This window comes from Colobus angolensis, unplaced genomic scaffold (genome assembly GCF_000951035.1).
Source record: "Colobus angolensis palliatus isolate OR3802 unplaced genomic scaffold, Cang.pa_1.0 Scaffold158, whole genome shotgun sequence".
Classification (NCBI taxonomy): Eukaryota; Metazoa; Chordata; class Mammalia; order Primates; family Cercopithecidae; genus Colobus; species Colobus angolensis.
This window is the reverse complement of record NW_012114688.1, coordinates 2,577,835-2,596,695: the sequence shown is the minus strand read 5'-3', so window position 1 is coordinate 2,596,695 and position 18,861 is coordinate 2,577,835. Positions and strand designations below refer to the sequence as shown.

Genomic DNA, 18,861 nt, shown 5'->3' with positions numbered 1-18,861 from the left:
AAGGTGCACACACACTGGTGAGGTGGCAGGGCAAGGAAAGCAAAACCTGCCTGCAAAGATATGCACCAGGAAAGCAATGTTGGGACTTGTTGTGGGCCTTGGGGAAGCTGCAATGTGGGGAGGGAATGTGTGGGCTGGTGTGTGGCTGTGAGGGCCACCCAGCTAGAGCTCTCTGCCAGTCAGGCACAGTCAGGCAGCACAGAAACTATGATGTGGGCCCCCAGGGCACCTGAGGTTGCCCTGCAAGCAGGTGTGACTAGGCTAGGGCTTTGGGAGAAGCCAGCAGAGCAAGTAATGCCCAGGTTGGACCAGCCCCAACGGATGGGCAAGATCACCCTACAGAGTTCAGGACCAACAGTTCCCCTGGAGCTAAAGTCTCCTATGGAAGTAAGTTGATCCTAGGGAGATGGGTGTCCCTGGCCTTGCTCTGGTACAGATGTTCCTGCTCCAAACCCTCTGTGCTCCACATCAGCTGGCTTGCTGCCCCTACCACTTCTCTAAGTAGCCCTTCCTGCCAACTCGAGTGTCCATGGTGGTTGAGGGCTCTCCTTCTGGTGGGGTTCCAGAGGCCGATGGCAAGAATGGGTTGCTTCTTGCCAGTTCAACTCACCCACGCCCTCAGAGCCACTGGGGTCAAGGAACACATCCAGGTGCACAGTAGCCCCATAGAGTGTTCCCAGGTTTCCTTCCACTTCAGCCCAGTTTCTGTGTCTTCCCTACATCCACTTTTGGAGGGAAGTGGTAGGGGCAGCCTTCCCTCTGAAGATCTGTTAAGAGTATACCAGCTGTCTCTGTCCCTTGGTAGAAGCTGTTCTACCTGGCTATGTCTAGTCCAGTCATCTTGCTGGGCTAACATTATCTTGTTGGGAGAGCTGGCTTTACAAAGACTAGTCAGGTAATAAGAAAAAAGTTTAAAAATCATGACACACGCAAAAAAACCTGCCAATATAATCAGATTGGTCTAAATACTGGTGCTAAACCATAAACCTAATGTTGAAGGTAACCAACTAAAGAAATCAAAAGACCATGTGGGAAACTGGTTGAGTCTTGAGTCCTGTTGTAGCCATTGAGTAACATTTTATGACTGGGTTGAATTATAGCAGAGAATGCCCAGCTCTACAAAAGGGACGATGAGTATAATTTGAACAAAAGGTTATGTTAGGATTATGACTGATAACATATTAGATTTCTATCAATTTATATAAGTTTTGAAACATTCATATCAACATGTCCATAAATGTAACTCAAAGATGATCTAGTATCACTTATTTGACAATGTTTTTATACAATTTACCAAATAAGCTTCATCATCTCTACAAAATGAGAAATATGTCTTTTAAGGTTTTCCAGGAACCTAACTGAAAAATCTCGAAGTTAATTTTAGGTCAAAAGGACTTAAAATAGGATTTGACCTGGGAGACATTTGTCAAAGATGTCAAAATATTCAAAACAGAATCACAGGTTGCTGTGAAATAACAGTTATTCATTTAACCAGTGTCATAATCAAAAGACTTCAAAAGCAATAAGAAAGTCACATGGATTTAGAAACCTTAACCCTGTTAAAACTCATTTTTTTCTAAGTAATCAAAAGCCTAATAAAGAAAACATAGAAAGTCAGTTTACTAAAACATAAAATCTTTGTTTCTTAGACTCACTACCAAAAACGTAAAGAAAGCCCTCTTCAGTGTGATTGTTTCTCATTATGGGAAGCTCATTCCGATAACCTGGAAGTTAAACCTGATGAAAAGGGTACTTGAATGTCATGAAACACAGGAAGAATATGTCCAAGGTTGTAAGTATACACTAGAGGAATATAAACAAGAAAACTAGTACCCTGAGCAGGGAAATACATGGTTCTTAGTAACAGCATGCTGTTACTTACCACAGTAACTTTTCTGGTTACATGGAACAATTCAGACATATCAAGAAAATCCAAGAGCACAAAATTAAGTTATACCGGAGAAAAACGCTACTTTTCTAGGCCTTCAAGATAAATATTTAAAATATTTAAAAACAGCAATGTTAGAACCAGAAAAAGTCAAACAGGAGAATGATCATCTCAGGCCTTCTCCGGGGGAGAAAAAACTGAAGGAAATGACTTATTGACCTACAAATCATGTGCAGCAAGAAACTGCAAAAGATGAACTTCTGCAATATGAATTTGAGAAATTAAAAAAAAAACTACCTCAAGGAATGAAACTACCACTTTAAATCAAGAAGACAATATTTTTAACCCGAAACCAGGAAAATTAAATAGGTCTCAAGGAGAAGATACCTGTTTAAAAACAGATTATAAATTTAAAAATCAAAACCCCTTACAATTTTATTAAAATCAGATCAATATTTCAAGAAATCTTGTTGTTTTAAATATAAGGAACCAGACTCTAGTTCTGTATCAGTGCCCATCCCCCCGACCCCCTACCCAACAATGTTTAATTTTTAGGAAAACACACAATTTATTTTTAATTCCAGCCAAGTCAATAACACATAAAACTTCCTTTATTAGCTCATCCTTTATAAGTCCTCTTCAACTTTAGACCTTTTATTTTCCTAACCCCTACCTCTTAGTCCTATAATTTTTCTTTTTTTTTAAATGTGGGATAACCAATCATTTATCTTATTTGACTATGATCAGACATTTATTTTGTATCTATGATTTAATTTAACATAAATTTTAAGACTTTAAATTACATGAGTTCATTTATAAACATTTATTTCATTTACAGTTAATTTTTTTTTAACAACTATACCTAGATTTCTTACAAAAATTGAAATATTAGATGGGGCTGGTCATTATTTCAAGTTTTTTTTTTATTAAATAATTATATAGCCTGTTAACATGAGGTGTTTACCCACATAAGAGCCATAAAGTTAAATACATGGGTATCTGTAGATAACTCAGAAGATACAACTTTTCTTTTTTTCCTTAGAGGCAAAGGCTCACTCTGTTGCCCAGGCTAGAGTGCAGTGGTATGATCATAGCTCACTCTAGCCTTGAACACCTGGGCTCAAGGGATCCTCCCTCCTCAGCCTTCAAAGTAGCTGGGATCATAGGCACATGCCTGGCTAATTTTCTAACTTATTTATGGAGATGAGGTCTTGCTATGTTGCCCAGGATGGTCTTAAACTCCTGGGCTCAAGTGATCCTCCCACCTTGGCCTCTCAAAGTGTTGACATTACAGGTATAATATTAAATTAATCTTACGTATCAAAGAATTGCATAAACAAATATCACTTTGCTTTAGGCCTGGTTTATAGCTTCATGACCTTAATAGCATAGGCAAATATAAAACTGACCAGTGCTCCTGCTCAGAAGCTGATACACCAAAACACGGTATTTAACATGCGAAACTAAAGAAGCCTCAAGGTCTCTCTGACCTTTCCTCTACCCCCACCATCCTTCCCAAAGAAGCTGAAGTTCCTTTATCTGCCTAAGAACCAGACCCACTAAGGAGAACAATTGTTGGTTCTCTTTCTCCTGTTATCTCATCTGTTACAGAAAAGAAAACCAAGATATGACCACACCCAAGCAGACCTTTACAGAAGTACAATGACTGCCTCCAAGGATGATTTAAGTTCCAAAAAAACCATTTGCAAGTCAATATCTGTTCCTCAATCCAACCATTCTCTCACCAATCACTCATTGCCCCTCAATAAATTCCTCTTCTCCTCCCATAATCTGTTTTACCAGAATCCAAGTCCCCCATCCTTTCTGTAATTTCAAGCCTGGTGCATAAGCCTCTACAACTCATTGAGAAGTTGAGTCTTTATTCTGAAAGCTCCTGTGTACACACATTGAATAAATTTGTATGTCTTTTCTCTTACTAATCAATCTGGCCCATGTCAGTGATTTTCCAGCAAATCTTTGGGGGGCCAAGAGCCATGGCCCCCACACCAGTAAACACAGGCAAAAATATATCTTGACAATTAGAAGGACATTTTTAATTTTATTTTTATTAACAATTGTAAAACCAATTACAATTTTAAAACCAAGTAAAAAAGATTTACTTAAGTCACATGAACTAAAAAAATTAGGTTAATTACTATATATTTTGTATGAGCACTCATCTATTTAAACCAATCAGATTAACATTTCTTAAGGGATTTTTGGCCTACTACACTGAATTTTATTATGTAGACATAACATACAGCATAATACATGTACCTATGTGTAAATACATTTAAACAAATACATATACACATAAAGGTCTTCTAGCTTTTATTTTAGAATTTTAGTTGTGAGATAGTAAAACATATCAACTTGCTGGTTTATAGAAAACAGTTGGATCCAAATTATTTTTCTGGCAAAATGAGATAAAGACTATGAATCAAATTTTGGTAAAACAGTTTGCGTTAATTACCAATGTAGGGACCAAGGGGAATCTTCAGTGAAGGCTCACTGAAAAACCAACCTGCAAAAGGCAGATTAATTGGAAAAAAAGCATATAAATGTATTTAATATGTATACATGGGAGCCTGCAAAATGATGACCCAAACATATAGAGGAAATTGTCTATTTTTAACTTAGGATTAATAAAATATAGACAGCCATGTAGAAATATGATTGGACGAAAAGGGTATGAGCTAACGCTAACAAAATGAATGGGGAAACCCAATGAAAAAAGCCAACTCTGTAAAATATTCAGAAGTTTTTTCTGAGCCAAATATAAGTGACCATGGCCTGTGACACAGCATCAGGAGGTCCTGAGAACATGTGCCCAAGGTGTTTGGATTATAGTTTGCTTTTATATATTTTAGGAAGACAGAAGATACAGGCAAAGACATCAATTAATACATGTAAGGTATACATTGGTTTGACCTGGAAAGCCAGGACATTTTGGAGGAGGAAGGGTTTGGCCAGTGGTGGCAGGAGGGAGGTTGTGGAAGCCAGGGTTCTTGTTCATATGTGAAGCCTGTAATATGCTTCAGAAAGAATAGATGGTATATGTATCTCAAAAGGTAAATGACCTTAAAAGGTGTCAGACTCTTAGTTAAATCCTGCTCGCATCAGGAAAAGACCTGGAAAGGGAAGGAGATTCTCCACAGAATGCAAATTTCCCTCGCAAAAGATAGCTTTGCACAGGACCATTCCAAAATATGTCAGAAATATATTTTGGGGTAAAATACTTTGATCTCCTTTAGGGCTGCTACCTGTCATGTGATGCTATACCAGAATCAGGTTGGAATTTGTTTTGAGACAAGTTCTCACTTTGTTGCTCAGACTGGAGTACAGTGGCTGTGATCACGGCTCACTGCAGCTTTGATCTCCTGGGCTCAAGTGATCCTCCCACATCAGCCTCCTAAATAGCTGGGACGACAAGCGGCTACCACCACACTGGGCTAAACTTTTTCAAAGTAGAGACAAGTTCTCCCCATGTTGCCCAGGCTGGTCTCTAACTCCTGGCCTCAACCTCCTTATTCTCTAGGATTACAGGCGCCAGGCTAGACCTCAGAGGTCTTTAAACTTCTATGCACCAGGTACCTGGTAGGGGGAGGGATTATAGTGGCAGAAGAGCAGTACCAGCGGCCCCACACCACACACCCTGGCCTCAGCTGGCTGGGGCACACAAAACCAGGTGCCACCGCCAAGGACTAGGCCCACAGGGTGCTGCTGTCAAAACCTGCTGCCAACAACTTCCACACACTCCCCTAAACGCTCGGTAGGCGGTGGTGCGCAGCTTTCAATACATCCGCCACTAGACGCTCACAGGCAAGGGAGAAAGAAGCCAGACCGGCTCGGAGATATGGAGGGCAGACGCAGGCGCATTTGGAAAAGGGACTGGTGGTGGGAGGTGCGGAGCGGTATTCCCAGCCACTGGCGAACCCGATGGGGCGTCCTGCGAGGGTTCGGCGAGGGTTCTGCCAGGATAGTAGCAGTGCGCGGAAGCAGTGAGAGGCACCGGGGGCTACTGGAGCCAGACCCTCAACCCGCCCTAGTGGTGGGCGAGGAACAACGAAAGCCACGTATTCCCATTTCTCTAGTGGCTAATGACATTAAAGGTTTTCATATGGTTATTTGCTATCTGCATATCTTCAGTGAAATGTCTGTTCATGTCTTCTATTTTCTAATTGAATTTTTTTAAATAATTGACTTTTGAGTTATTTACATATTCTAGATACTAGTTGTATGCCCGATACGTGGCTTGTAAACATTTTCTCCTAGGTAAACCTTTTCAGTATCGTTACAGGGTCTTTCACAAAGCAAAATGTATGAGGTCTAATTCATCAAAATTTCTTTTTACTGGTCATGCCACTAATGTCAATGTAAGAACCTTTTGCCTAGCCTTAGGCAATAAAGAGTTTGTTGTTTTTAAAAACACTTGTGTAATTTTACGCGTTACAGTTATGTCTAGCCACTTTTTATTTACGGGTTTTTTTTTTTTTTTTTTTTTTTTTTGGCGGGGGGATCTACGGATGTCCTAGCTTTCCAGTATCATTTGTGGAAAAGATTATCTTTCCTGCATTAAACTGCTTTTGGACCTTCGTCAAAAATCAGTTGAACCGGTTTTTGTTGGCAAAGTTTTGCCTGAAGCTTATTCCAACAGGTGAGAAAAAGTCCACAGTTTAACAGTTCCTCCCCAACCTGTAACCCCACCCTGAACTTCTGGACTAGCCCCTGGAGTACTGCAGATGCCAAGCTGACCTCGGGCCGCTCTGCGTTGGGCCAGCCCCTCCCGGCTGGTTTCTCACCACGCATCGCGCAAGCGGAATTTATGCCTGTTACCCACACTCCCTGCGCCCCCGCACCCCGCTCCTGTGCGCAAGTCGGAATCAAACCTCGGAGGAGTGAGCGTTCGGGGCGTCCAGTTGGTTGTCGCGGCAGTCTCTGCGAGCAGCGCATTTGTCTTCTAGGCTGCGTGGTTCGTGCCTCTGAGAAAGGTAAGTCTTTCTTTCGCTTTTTTAGGGGTACTTGAAAACAACATATGCCAGACAAACCAGCAGATGCTGTCCCCAGTGGAAGTTTATGGGCGAGTTGTCCCTGCAGCTGGCACCACGTCTTTCTTGGCGCGATTATGCAAGAGCCACCCGCAGCCCCTGCGGGCTCCTGGCAGTTCCTGCAACTGCACTTTGGATAGTCCCGTTGGGAAGCTAGCACTTTTTAATATAGAAGAACGAGGCTTGGTTAAGTGTGCGAGCTTAAAGGTTGACATAGTGTCCACTATTACAGCTGCTTAGGTAGCTAGTATTAAGGAAATAATAGTGGAGTTGTGTAGTGTGAAAGTAAGATTGAGATGGACGAGGAGGGTAGCTGCTACCACAGCCACCAGAGAGAAACCTGACCCTGCCGATGCGTAGTGATGTCCACGAGCCAGGCTGGTACCGCAGCAGCAGCGGCGGGACCTTGAGCTCGGCACGGCCGCTGGGTTTGGACGCCCTCCGGTCCTTGGAAGCTTTCACCTCCCTCTTAGCCTGAGGCCAGGTGGTCTGGGAAGCTGGAAGGAGTGTTGGCGGGAGGGGGGTCCACTGCCTAAGAATGAGAGTTCTCTTCACATCTGGAAACTTCAGTTATCACATGTGTCCTTTACCAATTTTCTTTTTCTTTTATTTTCTTTCTGATAGAGACGGGGGTCTCCCTGTGTTAACCAGGCTAGTCTTGAACTCCTTTGCTCAAGCGATCCTCCCACCTTGACTTCCTAAAGTGCTGGAATTACAGGCATGAGCCACCGTGCCTGGCTGCTTTACCAATTTTCTATGAATGAATTTGTACATACATCCCCTACAGCAGGAAGTAATCTAAAACAGAATAATTAGTAATGCACATTTCCTAATGTGGGATGTTGGTGGCCAAGAGATACTTGGTCTTTACTGGAACTCTTGATACTTACGTGGAGTTTATAATAGTTGTGGACAGTGCAGACAGGGCTAGGATTTCTGTGACTAGAGAACTCTAGTGCATGAGGACCTAAGGAAAGCTGGATTGTTGATTTTTGCCAATAAATAAGATGTGAAAGATTGCATCACTGTAGCAGAAATCTAGTTTTTTAAGCTAAATTCTATTAAAGGTCATCATTGCTAAAGGAATTGTGCCCAAGATTTGGATAGCTGATATCATTACTTAATATTAGATGATATCAACTAACCACATCTTATAGACTGGAACAAAGTGCTAGATTTTACCTGAAAGCTGCAAAAATGAATGATTTAGACATATGTATGTATTTATTTTGTATCAATTTCAAATATTTATTGTATTAACATCCCTGGTCCCCTTTAATCAAGAATATAAAATCATCTACTTAAATTTTGCCACTTAAGTTTAGAATACTCTTAGAATCATGCTATCTTAAAGAAGCCAGACTAGGATTAGAAGCAAGTTAAGTCTGAAGATATAACTACCAGCAACATTTTTTTTTTCAAATGAAAACTCTAATATGGGGTGGGCATGTTGTCTCACACCTGTAATCCCAACACTTTGGGAGGCCGATGCAGGAGGATCACTTGAATACAGGAGTTCAAGACCAGCCTGGACAACACAGTGAAACCCTGTCCCTACAAAAAATAAGAAAATTAGCTGGGCATGGTGTCACATGCCTGTAGTCCCAGCTACTCGGGAGACTGAGGTGAGAGGATTGATTGATCCCAGGAGGTTGAGGCTGCGGTGAGCCATGATCGCATGACTGCACTCCAGCCTGAGGGACAGAGCAAGACCCTGACTCAAAAAAAAAAAAAAAAAAAGAACACCACCAAAACTCTAATATGGACATATTACTCTCATGGCCTTGCACATTCTAAAAAGGGTCCTTCTCCCCAGTACTGGGACAGTATGTGTTCAACTTCGCAGCCAGCAAGAAAGGCTAGTTTATATAGGGAATGTGCTATATACAAAAAGCCTCTCTTCTCTTTCTGGTATTGTACATGACACAATCACAGCTGTACCTGAAGAGAAGTGCATTTTCAGGACCATCATCACATAGAAACACGTATAAATTTCTATACTTAGTGCGAGAGGAATGACATTGCCTTGTACTTTTCCTACCTCTGTCCAGGGGCTAGCTATGCGGTCTGTCTGCACGGTGCCTAGAACTTTTTCCATCTGACCTAGGATGCTTCTGAAGCAGTCCCCCTGGGCAGCTGTCTGGTATTGAGGATATACCTCTGAGAAAAGTTTCTTACAAACCTGTTCTACTGTGTTTTTTCCGGAACTCAAAAAATTCATTGACTGTTCAAATCCTGAAATTGCCTCTACTTCCATAAGGCTGAATTAAAACTACTTTCTTAAAGGTAGTAGCCATGGCAAAAGGAAACCACTGTTCTGTAGAAAAACTCATTCAATATTTAGAATGTTTTCTAAGCAGAGATGAGATACTGAAAAGAAAAGTACTCATATATATATATATATATATATATATTTTTAACTCCACTGTCATTGTGACTAAGGATTCATGAACTAAGACCCCTCCCTCAGCTCTTGGTGGCACATGGTGACAGCATGCTCAGAGCAAAGGTGTCCCCCATGCCTCTTCTGGGGCTGTGCTGACTGCAGCTGCCTCCCCTCTCTACATCCCACACCACTGATGCCAAAAACCCCTCCTTTCCCCTGTACTGATAACTCTGTAGCTTTAACCAGGGTGGCGGTGTCACTCTAAATGTCACGTTGGCATTCAGCCCCGGAGAGTGGGGAAAATTCCCCCACCTGTTTCTCTTTGAGTGTTCAGTCCTCTTCAATTAAAATCTTCATTTTACAAGCGAGGAAATGAGAGTAAGTGTTTCTTGTAGGGGTGTAGTGAGAATTTAATAAAACAGTTAAAGGAAAGAAAACAAAAGGTAGTATTGTTGCACTTTCTAGATGGTAAAAAGCAAACCACCAGGTCTGTTGAATATATATCACCTGCTGGTCCCTCGGTCTAGCAGGCTGAACTTTGTGCCTGGGAATTTTCTTCTCGCCGTATGCACCCCTTTGCGTCACAGGGTGGACTCTCTCCAGAGACCTAGTGGAGCAGCTGGCCAGGCTGTCGTGATCTGACAACATTGTGGGTTACCACTACCATCTCTCACCGTCTCACTTTCTTCCTAGGGAGTCTCCTGCTGCCAGCTAAGTGTGGGAGAACTTGTGCACGTATCTCCCCTCCGAATCCCAAAGATGGGTAACGCCAGTTTTGGCTCCAAGGAACAGCAGCTGCTGCAGCGGTTGCGGCTTCTGCCTGCCCTGCTTATCCTCCGCGCCTTCAAGCCCCACAGGAAGATCAGAGATTACCGCGTCGTGGTAGTCGGCACCGCTGGTGTGGGGAAAAGCACGCTGCTGCACAAGTGGGCGAGCGGCAACTTCCGTCATGAGTACCTGCCGACCATTGAAAATACCTACTGCCAGTTGCTGGGCTGCAGCCACGGTGTGCTTTCCCTGCACATCACCGACAGCAAGAGTGGCGACGGCAACCGCGCTCTGCAGCGCCACGTTATAGCCCGGGGCCACGCCTTCGTCCTGGTCTACTCAGTCACCAAGAAGGAAACCTTGGAAGAGCTGAAGGCCTTCTATGAGCTGATCTGCAAGATCAAAGGAAACAACCTGCATAAGTTCCCCATCGTGCTGGTAGGCAATAAAAGTGATGACATCCACCGGGAGGTGACCCTGAATGATGGTGCCACCTGTGCGATGGAGTGGAATTGCGCCTTCATGGAGATCTCGGCCAAGACAGACATGAATGTGCATGAGCTGTTCCACATGCTGCTGAATTACAAGAAGCAGCCCACCACCGGCCTCCAGGGGCCCCAGAAGAAATCCCAGATGCCCAACACCACTGAGAAGCTGCTTGACAAGTGCATAATCATGTGAGCCCTGGGCCTTAAGAGCCAGCTCTTCCTATCCTGTAGTGTGTAGAAAACGTGGACTCATTTCACCGTGCTACATGAACATGGTTGATTTTGTGCTGTTTGGACTGTAACATCCATATTGTCAATAAATATACCTTGTAAGTGGATAACTTTTCTTTTTCCCAGGCCAGAGAATTCAAATTGTTAAAACATTGGCATTTGAAGAGGAGAACAAAAGTAGCATGATGTGTTTAAAGTAAGGCCTTTAGTAACAAATTTAATAAGAGAAAATGTTTTGAAAAGAATAAAACATCAAAATGAATAGAAAGAAAAATTGGAAGGTGTCCTTTTGGTAACCCTATTATTGTGTATTACCTGTAAACATTTCACATCCTGTAAGTGTTTAATCATATCTTTTAATTGTGCATTTAATTAAGAAAAGTGTTTTCACAACAAAAGCTTTTGATAAATTGCTGCATGACATATACTGTATTAAAAAATGAATATGCTATAGCTGATCATTAGGGGTTTGGGAGCAGAGAAAATTGTGAAAGGGGAACTCTCTCACTAAAGATGTTAGTAGTTTCCTATGTCATTTAAAAATGTTTGAGTATTCTGCATAGCAGTTTTTAAAAGTGTAACAGCTTCTTGACTTAATAAAGCTTTTCCTGCATGCAATCAGCCATAAGAATTTGTCTCACCAGAAAACAAAACATTGTCCATTGTATTAAAATTTAAACCATATCTGTTAAAGGTTTCCAATAAGAACTTCACACATGGATGTCCCTGCCATGTTGAAATTATCCAATATGGGAGGGAGGTGTTTTAGGGAGGTCTCTGCAATGCAGAGCTGTTTTGTATCTTTCCTGGATTGACATCCAGAAGAACTCCAGGCATCTTTGAGGAAGATGGTCACAGTGTTGCTGTCTCAAGAGGAAGCAGGTAAAAATCAAGCCTTTGCCTTCTGCCTCTTCCTATATTCTGAAATACTGGATATAGGCAATAGGGAGCAGAATGAAAGATAAGGGGAGGAATGATATTTGAGAGACTCCCCTAAAGGGAGTTTTTAGAGATTAATTTTATATTTGAATATAATTTTTTGAGTGAGGGAATAAAGTATACATAGCCTTGCTTTTGAGAGTTTTTTTTTTTTTTTTAACTTGAGAGAGGTTCAGGGGAGTCTCTTAATCTAGTGATTTTTTTTTGCCACAAAATATTATTGAACAAATATCTATTGAACAATGTATGTGCTTCTAGAGGAGAAGCACATTGTTGAGAAGGAATTGTAAACACGATTTCACGGTACTATAGATAGTTTCAAGCTTAGAAAATCTATTCAGTGGCTCCTTTTTAAATAATTATTTTAAAATTTCCCTGTTCATTTTCATAGCAATTATTCTCAACCACTTGGAAAATACCCAAATAGTTCTACCATATAGTTTTTGTGAATTCTTTTCCTAAAAACCAGTTCTTTGCTGAAGTCCCTAATGGAGTAAATCTAGTTCTAAAAGAAAATACTCTACTTTGGTTATTCTCTAGGATAATTCTTCTTCAAAATGTATTGCATTTATTGTCGCTCCTCATAGGTGAGCAAAGGGATTATTAAAATCCAAGTGGCAAATACTAACCTTGAGAAAGGGAAGAACATGTTTTCAATGTTACAAGTAATAGTTAAAAAAAGAATTTTTGTTCCTGGGGTAACATCTTTATATAAGTAGGTAGTTACCTTACTGTAGAGAATGATTTTATTTTCCATTAAAACTTGTGCTAAATAGTAGGATTTTACCCCTTTACTTCTATCTTTGCCCAAATAGGAAAAATATAATCAGGATGATTACATTTTTAAAGACAATCTAATTACAACATTTTTTTGGTCCCAATAACCAACTAAATACATCCAAGGTCTCTTATGTTTCAGTTCAAATCAAATAACATACATTCACTTTACAGTTCTCTGACTTCTAAATACCTTTGCTCTTGCTACTTCTGAGCCCTAAACACCTATCAACAGGTTGGATTCCAGCCAGGGAATCAGAATATTTTTGGATCATCCAATATGCAGCTCACCACCTAGATATACTATAATTTCTTTCTTCCCAGGATGCTTAAGAAACAGTTTCATTTTCATGACCAGCAAGGGCTTCCGGAAGTATCCTACCACAGGGTCCCTGGAAATGAAACCTGAATCTGCTCATGGCTGGGGTGGTCTCCATGTTAATTCAGTCACTGTCATTCCCTTGGTGGACATCTGGTGAGCAAACACAGCTGCGGGGTACACCACAGGGGGAGCATGTGCCACTAGACATAGTCACAAGGGTGAACTCTCTGTCAACCTCCTCCAGAAAGGCAGGATCCAAGTTTTCGCCAAACCACAGGGCTTAAGGTTGCGGCAAGCCCCTGCTCTCTGCCTCTTCACACCCAGGAAATTTCTCAGCTGGGATTCTGGCATCTTGAGTACCAGGTCCTGGAGCACCTTCTCCTGATAAAGGTGGACCAACTGACTCGCATAATTCTCAGGCACGACTCCACAAGAGGTACATGGAGGTTAACATAGGCTAAGGTGGATTTCCAGAAGGTTCTTGGTGCCAGCCTTGGGTGCCGCTCATGGATGTTCTGTCATGATCATGCCCTGGCGGCCCTGTCCGCCCAGCAGGGCATCACATTTGGTGGTGGTGAGGTGCAGGGCTGGGCTCCTGCTCCGCCTGGCCTCCCACCCGCAGTGGGGAGCTCCCGCACCCGGAAAAGCGTAGGCAGAGGCCGGAGGGGCCGCCAGGGCCTGAGCTGACATTTTCCCCAGTGACCTCCAGCTTGTCTGAAGGGTAGAACCCCACTTACCTCACTAACACTGACCCCTGAAATGACCACCACGTGCTTTGGTTTTACAAAAAACTTCTGAAAATCTGCCATACTTTAACTGGGAGGAACCACTGCCTGGCATATCTTGGTTTCTGTGGTGGCTGGAAGCTTCAGGCCACAAAACAGCTGGGAAATTAATGGACTTTGGACAATGTGGAGAGATTAGCAGGTTTTCTTGTAGTTCTGATTCATTCATTCATTCATTCATTCATTCATTCATTCATTCATTCAGAGACAGGGTCTCACGTTGTTGCCCAGGCTGAAGTGCAGTGGCACAGTCTTGGCTCACTGCAGCCTCCACCTCCCAGGCTCAAGCAATCCTGCCACCTCAGCCTCCCAAGTAGCTGGGATTACAGCCACCATGCCTGGCTACCTTTTCTATTTTTTGTAGAGATGGCGTTTCTCCATGTTGCCCAGGCTGGTCTGAAACTCCTGGGCTCAAGCAATCTGCCTGCCTCAGCCTCCCAAAGTGCTGGGATTCCAGGCATGAGCCACCCTGCCCGGCAGTGGTTCTGATTCTTTCGTGGGCAGCAGGAGGTGGGGGTGGGGAGGAGCAGCTCAAAGTCCTGCTCCCAAATAAAAATATTTTAAGGTAGCAAATATTTGTAATCTACATGCCCATATTTTCGAACTATAGAACGTATATAATCTTTCTACATGTTGACATGCTCTTACTTTAATCCTCACAACTATCCAATAAAAAAGATACTGTTATACCTGTGTTACAGATGGGGGGACACTGATAAATGTCACAAAACTGGTAAGTAGCAAAGCCAGGATTTGAACCCAACTGTTCTGCTCCAGGTCAGTGCTCTTGACCACTGTAGTACACTTTTTTTTTTTTTTGAGACGGAGTCTGGCTCTGTCGCCCAGGCTGGAGTGCAGTGGCACGATCTCGGCTGACTACAAGCTGTGCCTCCCGGGTTCACACCATTCTGCCTCAGCCTCCCAAGTAGCTGGGACTGCAGGTGCCCGCCACTACCCCTGGCTAATTTTTTGTAGTTTTAGTAGAGACGGGGTTTCATTGTGTTAGCCAGGATGGTCTCCATCTCCTGACCTCGTGATCCGCACGCCTCGGCCTCCCAAAGTGCTGGGATTAGAGGTGTGAGCCACCGCGCCCGGCCTGTGGTACACTTATTCTCCAAGATGACTAGTCAAAGGGCAGAGGAACTCACCTTTCTGTTCTCTATTCATATTATGCCAAGGTGGAAAATGAGCCTTCTTCAGAGTTTCTCCCAAATCCCAGATGGGAGGCAAAGAAACAAGTCAACAATTTAACAAGCATAGGATATTTTAGAAACAGGGAAGATAAGCACCTTTAATGAGGAGTGGGAAATATTTTCCCTGAAGAGATTACATGACTGGAATCTTGTAGGTCTAGTAGGATTGGTTTAGATAGGGTGGGTGAAGGTGAGGGAAGGAGAGGAAGACATTTCACATTTCAGGCAGACAGGACAGTGAACAAAAGCATGGAGAAAATGTGGGGTCTGAGAGATCACAGCCTGATTCTGGAAATGGACGGAGGAAATTGTGGAAGATGAGCTAGAGAAATTAGAGTTTAGAATTCATTCTTTAGAGGTAATGAGGAATTAGGAAGGGATTTAGGCAAACTTGACCATACTTGCATTTTGAAAAGATCACTCTAGAGCCTCTGTGGGAATGGAGAAAGACAGGTAGACCAGTTAGAAAACTATTAGAATCATCCAGGAATGAGATTTTGAACAAATGCTCTAGCCATTGCCAGAGGGAACAAAGACAAGAGGATGGACTTGAGAATTACTTAGTAGGGAGAACGGCCAAAGCTTGGTGATGTGTTGGAGTTTAGAATAAAGGGAGAAACAAGGTGACTGTCATGTTTCTGAGTGGGATTCCTGGGTGGGACATGGGGTCATTGACCAAATCCAGAAATGCACAAAGGGATCAATTTGGGTGAAAATCTATTTGCACATGCACATGTGGACAATAAATTACATTCTGGATAACATAGTTGCAAGATGTTTATGAGACAACCAGGTGAAGGTTTCCAGTGGAAACTGGACTGGGATTAGAGACTAGAGACCATGATTTGTGAGTTTTCAACATATGGCTGATGGTAAGGCTGTGGACGGAAAGAAGAGGAGGCAAGATGAAAGTGGCTAGGGCAGAATCCTGGAGAACAGAAACACTTAGCTACTGACAAAGAGGAAACTGTGAAGGGCACTTTGAAGTGACCAAAAGATAGGAGGAAACTCACAATGTACAGCAGTAAATGTTGAGAGAGAAATGAGTTTCAAAGAAAAGCATGTAGTCCATCACAGCAAAAAGGTAATAATATGAGGATTAGAAAGTCTTGTTCATACTTAGCAGAGATTTCTGGGCCCATCCAAGAGAGAGAAGCCTCATTTCTCCCATGTACTGTCTTGCAACTAAAATAACCCTGGAAACAGCATAACAGATAAGCAAAGGGAAATACTTAAAGGTGGGAAAATGTGGACAATCTAGGAACCTCAGGATGTAAGGAATGCTATGATAGTGAATTTTCTGGGTATCCTTATTGTGTCCATGTATCCTGGATAGGACACTGCAGAAGCCCCCAGGCTAGAACCACCAATAGGTGCACACACGTGTGAGCATGCACACACACAAACACACAAAGGGCTGACAAAAGCATGTTTTCCCTAGCCAGGAAAGGACAAATTAACAACAGAAAATCTTTTTGGCAATATCTGTGCTACTCCAGATAAACACCAATGGCAAAACCCCTTCTATTCTTCCTCCCCCAAGAGGAAAATTGTCTTCCACCTCACCGTACTCTTCCCTGAAGAAGTAGATGCTAATGATCTGATTTCCTCTTCTGGTACTGTTACCAGCAGGACAGAATAGGAAACTATACAGGCTGTCAACCTAAATGACAGAGAGAGGCTTTCTAAGAGAAAATTACATTTATTTGGAAATAGAGCATTGCAAAGGGAATATACATGCAATAGTAAACTATGTGCATATTTAGAGTAAAGGAAGACAAACATTTCTAAAGAAAAAAGAAATGAGGAGCATTACACAATTGTTCTTGAAATAATTATCCTTGGCTACAAAGATCAATGACAAGTATGACACCAGCCTGAGGCTGGACAGACAGTGCTAGTCATATGTCCTGCAGAAGTGTCTTTTTGTTTGATTGTGATGGCCTTTGTGCCAGATGGTGTTTTTTGTAGAGATTTTTTCTGTTGTTATTATCAAGCATACAAGCATGAGAACCCTCTCTTCATGGCCTTCCCTAGCTCTTATTTCCAGAGTTTTCTTAACTTTGGTGACACCATTTTGGCCCTGACAACTTTTGCAGGGCCAAGGAAAAGCTTCCACTTTATCCTCTAAAAGTTTTCTGAAAATCAGTTGACAAATGGCAGACTAATAGTCAGGAATGCATACATGGGAAAGAATCACAGAGTGTTTATTAGTTTGTTTTCATGCTGATGATAAGGACATACCTGAGACTGGGTAATTTATAAAGAAAAAAGAGGTTTTATGGACTCACAGTTCCACATGGCTGGGGAGTCCTCACAATCATGGTGGAAGGCAAAAGGCATGCCTTACATGGTGGCAGGCAAGAGAGAATGAGAGCTAAGTGAAAAGGGAAACCCATTATAAAACCATCAGACATCGTGAGACTTATTCACTACTATGAGAACAGTATGGGGGAAACTACCCCCATGATTCAATTATCTCCCACCAGGTCCCTCCCACAACACATGGGAATTATGGGAGCTATAATTCAAGATGAGATTCGGGTGGGGACACAGCCAAACCATATCAGAGTGATTACTCCAACTCCCCAGTGGGGCACAGAAGCTTATATACATTTTGTCATGGAGGAGGGAGGAGACAGGGGCCCACCTTGCATTTGAAGGGAGGGAGAAATGAGACAAGTTAGAGAGACCTTGATTCTAGGGTTTATTTTTGAGTCCTTCCAATTCTTAAAAGCACTCAACATACTCAACTGCCATATGTTGGGAAATCATTTTCTGCACCCCAACAGAGCTAATCCTCTAGTTCAGATTCCTTCTATCCTTTCCTTGCTGGTAGGGTGGTGTGGTGGTGGGTGGTAGGGTGGTAACTTGGACCTGGCTCAGTGCTGAGCCTTAAAACAATGTCTTTTGACTAATAATCCAGTGTTGTTTTTGCCCCTACACCAGACTAACCCTCTAAGAATCGTAAGACTTAGTTCTCATGTTCAAGTAGAATCATCAATCAGGAGTCAGAAGAGTCACATTTCATAATTTATTCCTAACTTTACAATTGTTTAGCCTTATATCTGAAATGAGCTGATCAGGGGGTTCAGGCTCTGAATGGCTTTACAGGGTTGTGTCAGTGGCATCAGTGAAAATGAATGAGGCTATGCAAGCTGGAGCTAGTTAATACTTTCCTCCCTCTCTCATCTCATCACTACGGCTCACTAAGGAGGTGAGCTAATACCCCAATAAGGCAGTATGAGTTTGCACCCACATTTTCTGGGAGGAGTTCTATAGGACTGAGAAGGAAGTTCAACTTTTAGTCCATCCTTCTGCAAAGAGGCAGTGTGAGCACACCACTTCCACTGAAAATACACACCCACTTGGGCCTCAAACTACATTTCAGTGGAGATAATGCCTGGTAAAAAAAGATTACATAGGATCTAGAGTCTTCCAAATGTCTAGAATACCATAGGAAATCACTCATCAAACTAAGAACCATAACTAACTAACTAAATAAATAAATAAAAATCACAACTTAAATGAGAAAAGAAATGAACATACAACACCAAGATAAATTCCAAGGTGTTGGAATTATCTGAAGAGAATTTTAAAGCAGCAATTATGAATTATCTTTAATAAAGAAAAAAAAACCTTAATAAAGGAGTAGAAGTCATAAAAAGAATCAAACGGAAACTATAACACTGAAAAGTACAACCACCAAAATAAAAATCTTGCTGGATGGACTCAATAGTAGAGTGGAGATGACAGAGGAGATATCATCAGTGAACTTGAGGACAGATGAATATAATTTGCCCAATCTGAACAAGAGAGAGCAAGTAGAACAAAGAAAATTAACAGTGGCACAAGGGCCAACATTCGTATTACTAGATTCCCAGAAAAAGAGGAGAGAGGAGCAATTTACAAGGGAATACAGTCGCTGTCAAGGTGGAGGTGGGTGATGGAGGGGCACTGGATCCATTACACTTTCTTTTCCCCATACTGCTCCTCACTGCCCCGATGGGGGCATCTTTACTACACTCTGCCTGGA

The 18,861-nt window shown here is 42.2% G+C and overlaps 1 protein-coding gene across 2 annotated transcripts; it reads left to right on the top strand.

Moving 5' to 3' along the window:
* Nucleotides 1–5,689: 5,689 nt before the first annotated feature.
* On the top strand, nt 5,690–11,427 carry DIRAS3 (DIRAS family, GTP-binding RAS-like 3). 2 transcript variants are annotated; one of them, XM_011936886.1, is made up of 4 exons: nt 5,801–6,000; nt 6,432–6,545; nt 6,631–6,879; nt 10,016–11,427. In XM_011936886.1, the coding sequence occupies exon 4, from the start codon at nt 10,082–10,084 to the stop codon at nt 10,769–10,771; it is 690 nt and encodes a 229-aa protein (XP_011792276.1). In that variant the 5' UTR covers nt 5,801–6,000; nt 6,432–6,545; nt 6,631–6,879; nt 10,016–10,081; the 3' UTR covers nt 10,772–11,427. The 2 variants fall into 2 exon arrangements, with proteins under 2 accessions (XP_011792275.1, XP_011792276.1); XM_011936885.1 differs by having other exon boundaries at nt 5,690–6,879.
* Nucleotides 11,428–18,861: the final 7,434 nt, after the last annotated feature.

Excerpts from the sequence above, each read along its gene's own strand:
- DIRAS3 (XM_011936885.1), top strand. The coding sequence starts at position 10,082 with ATGGGTAACGCCAGTTTTGGCTCCAAGGAACAGCAGCTGCTGCAGCGG.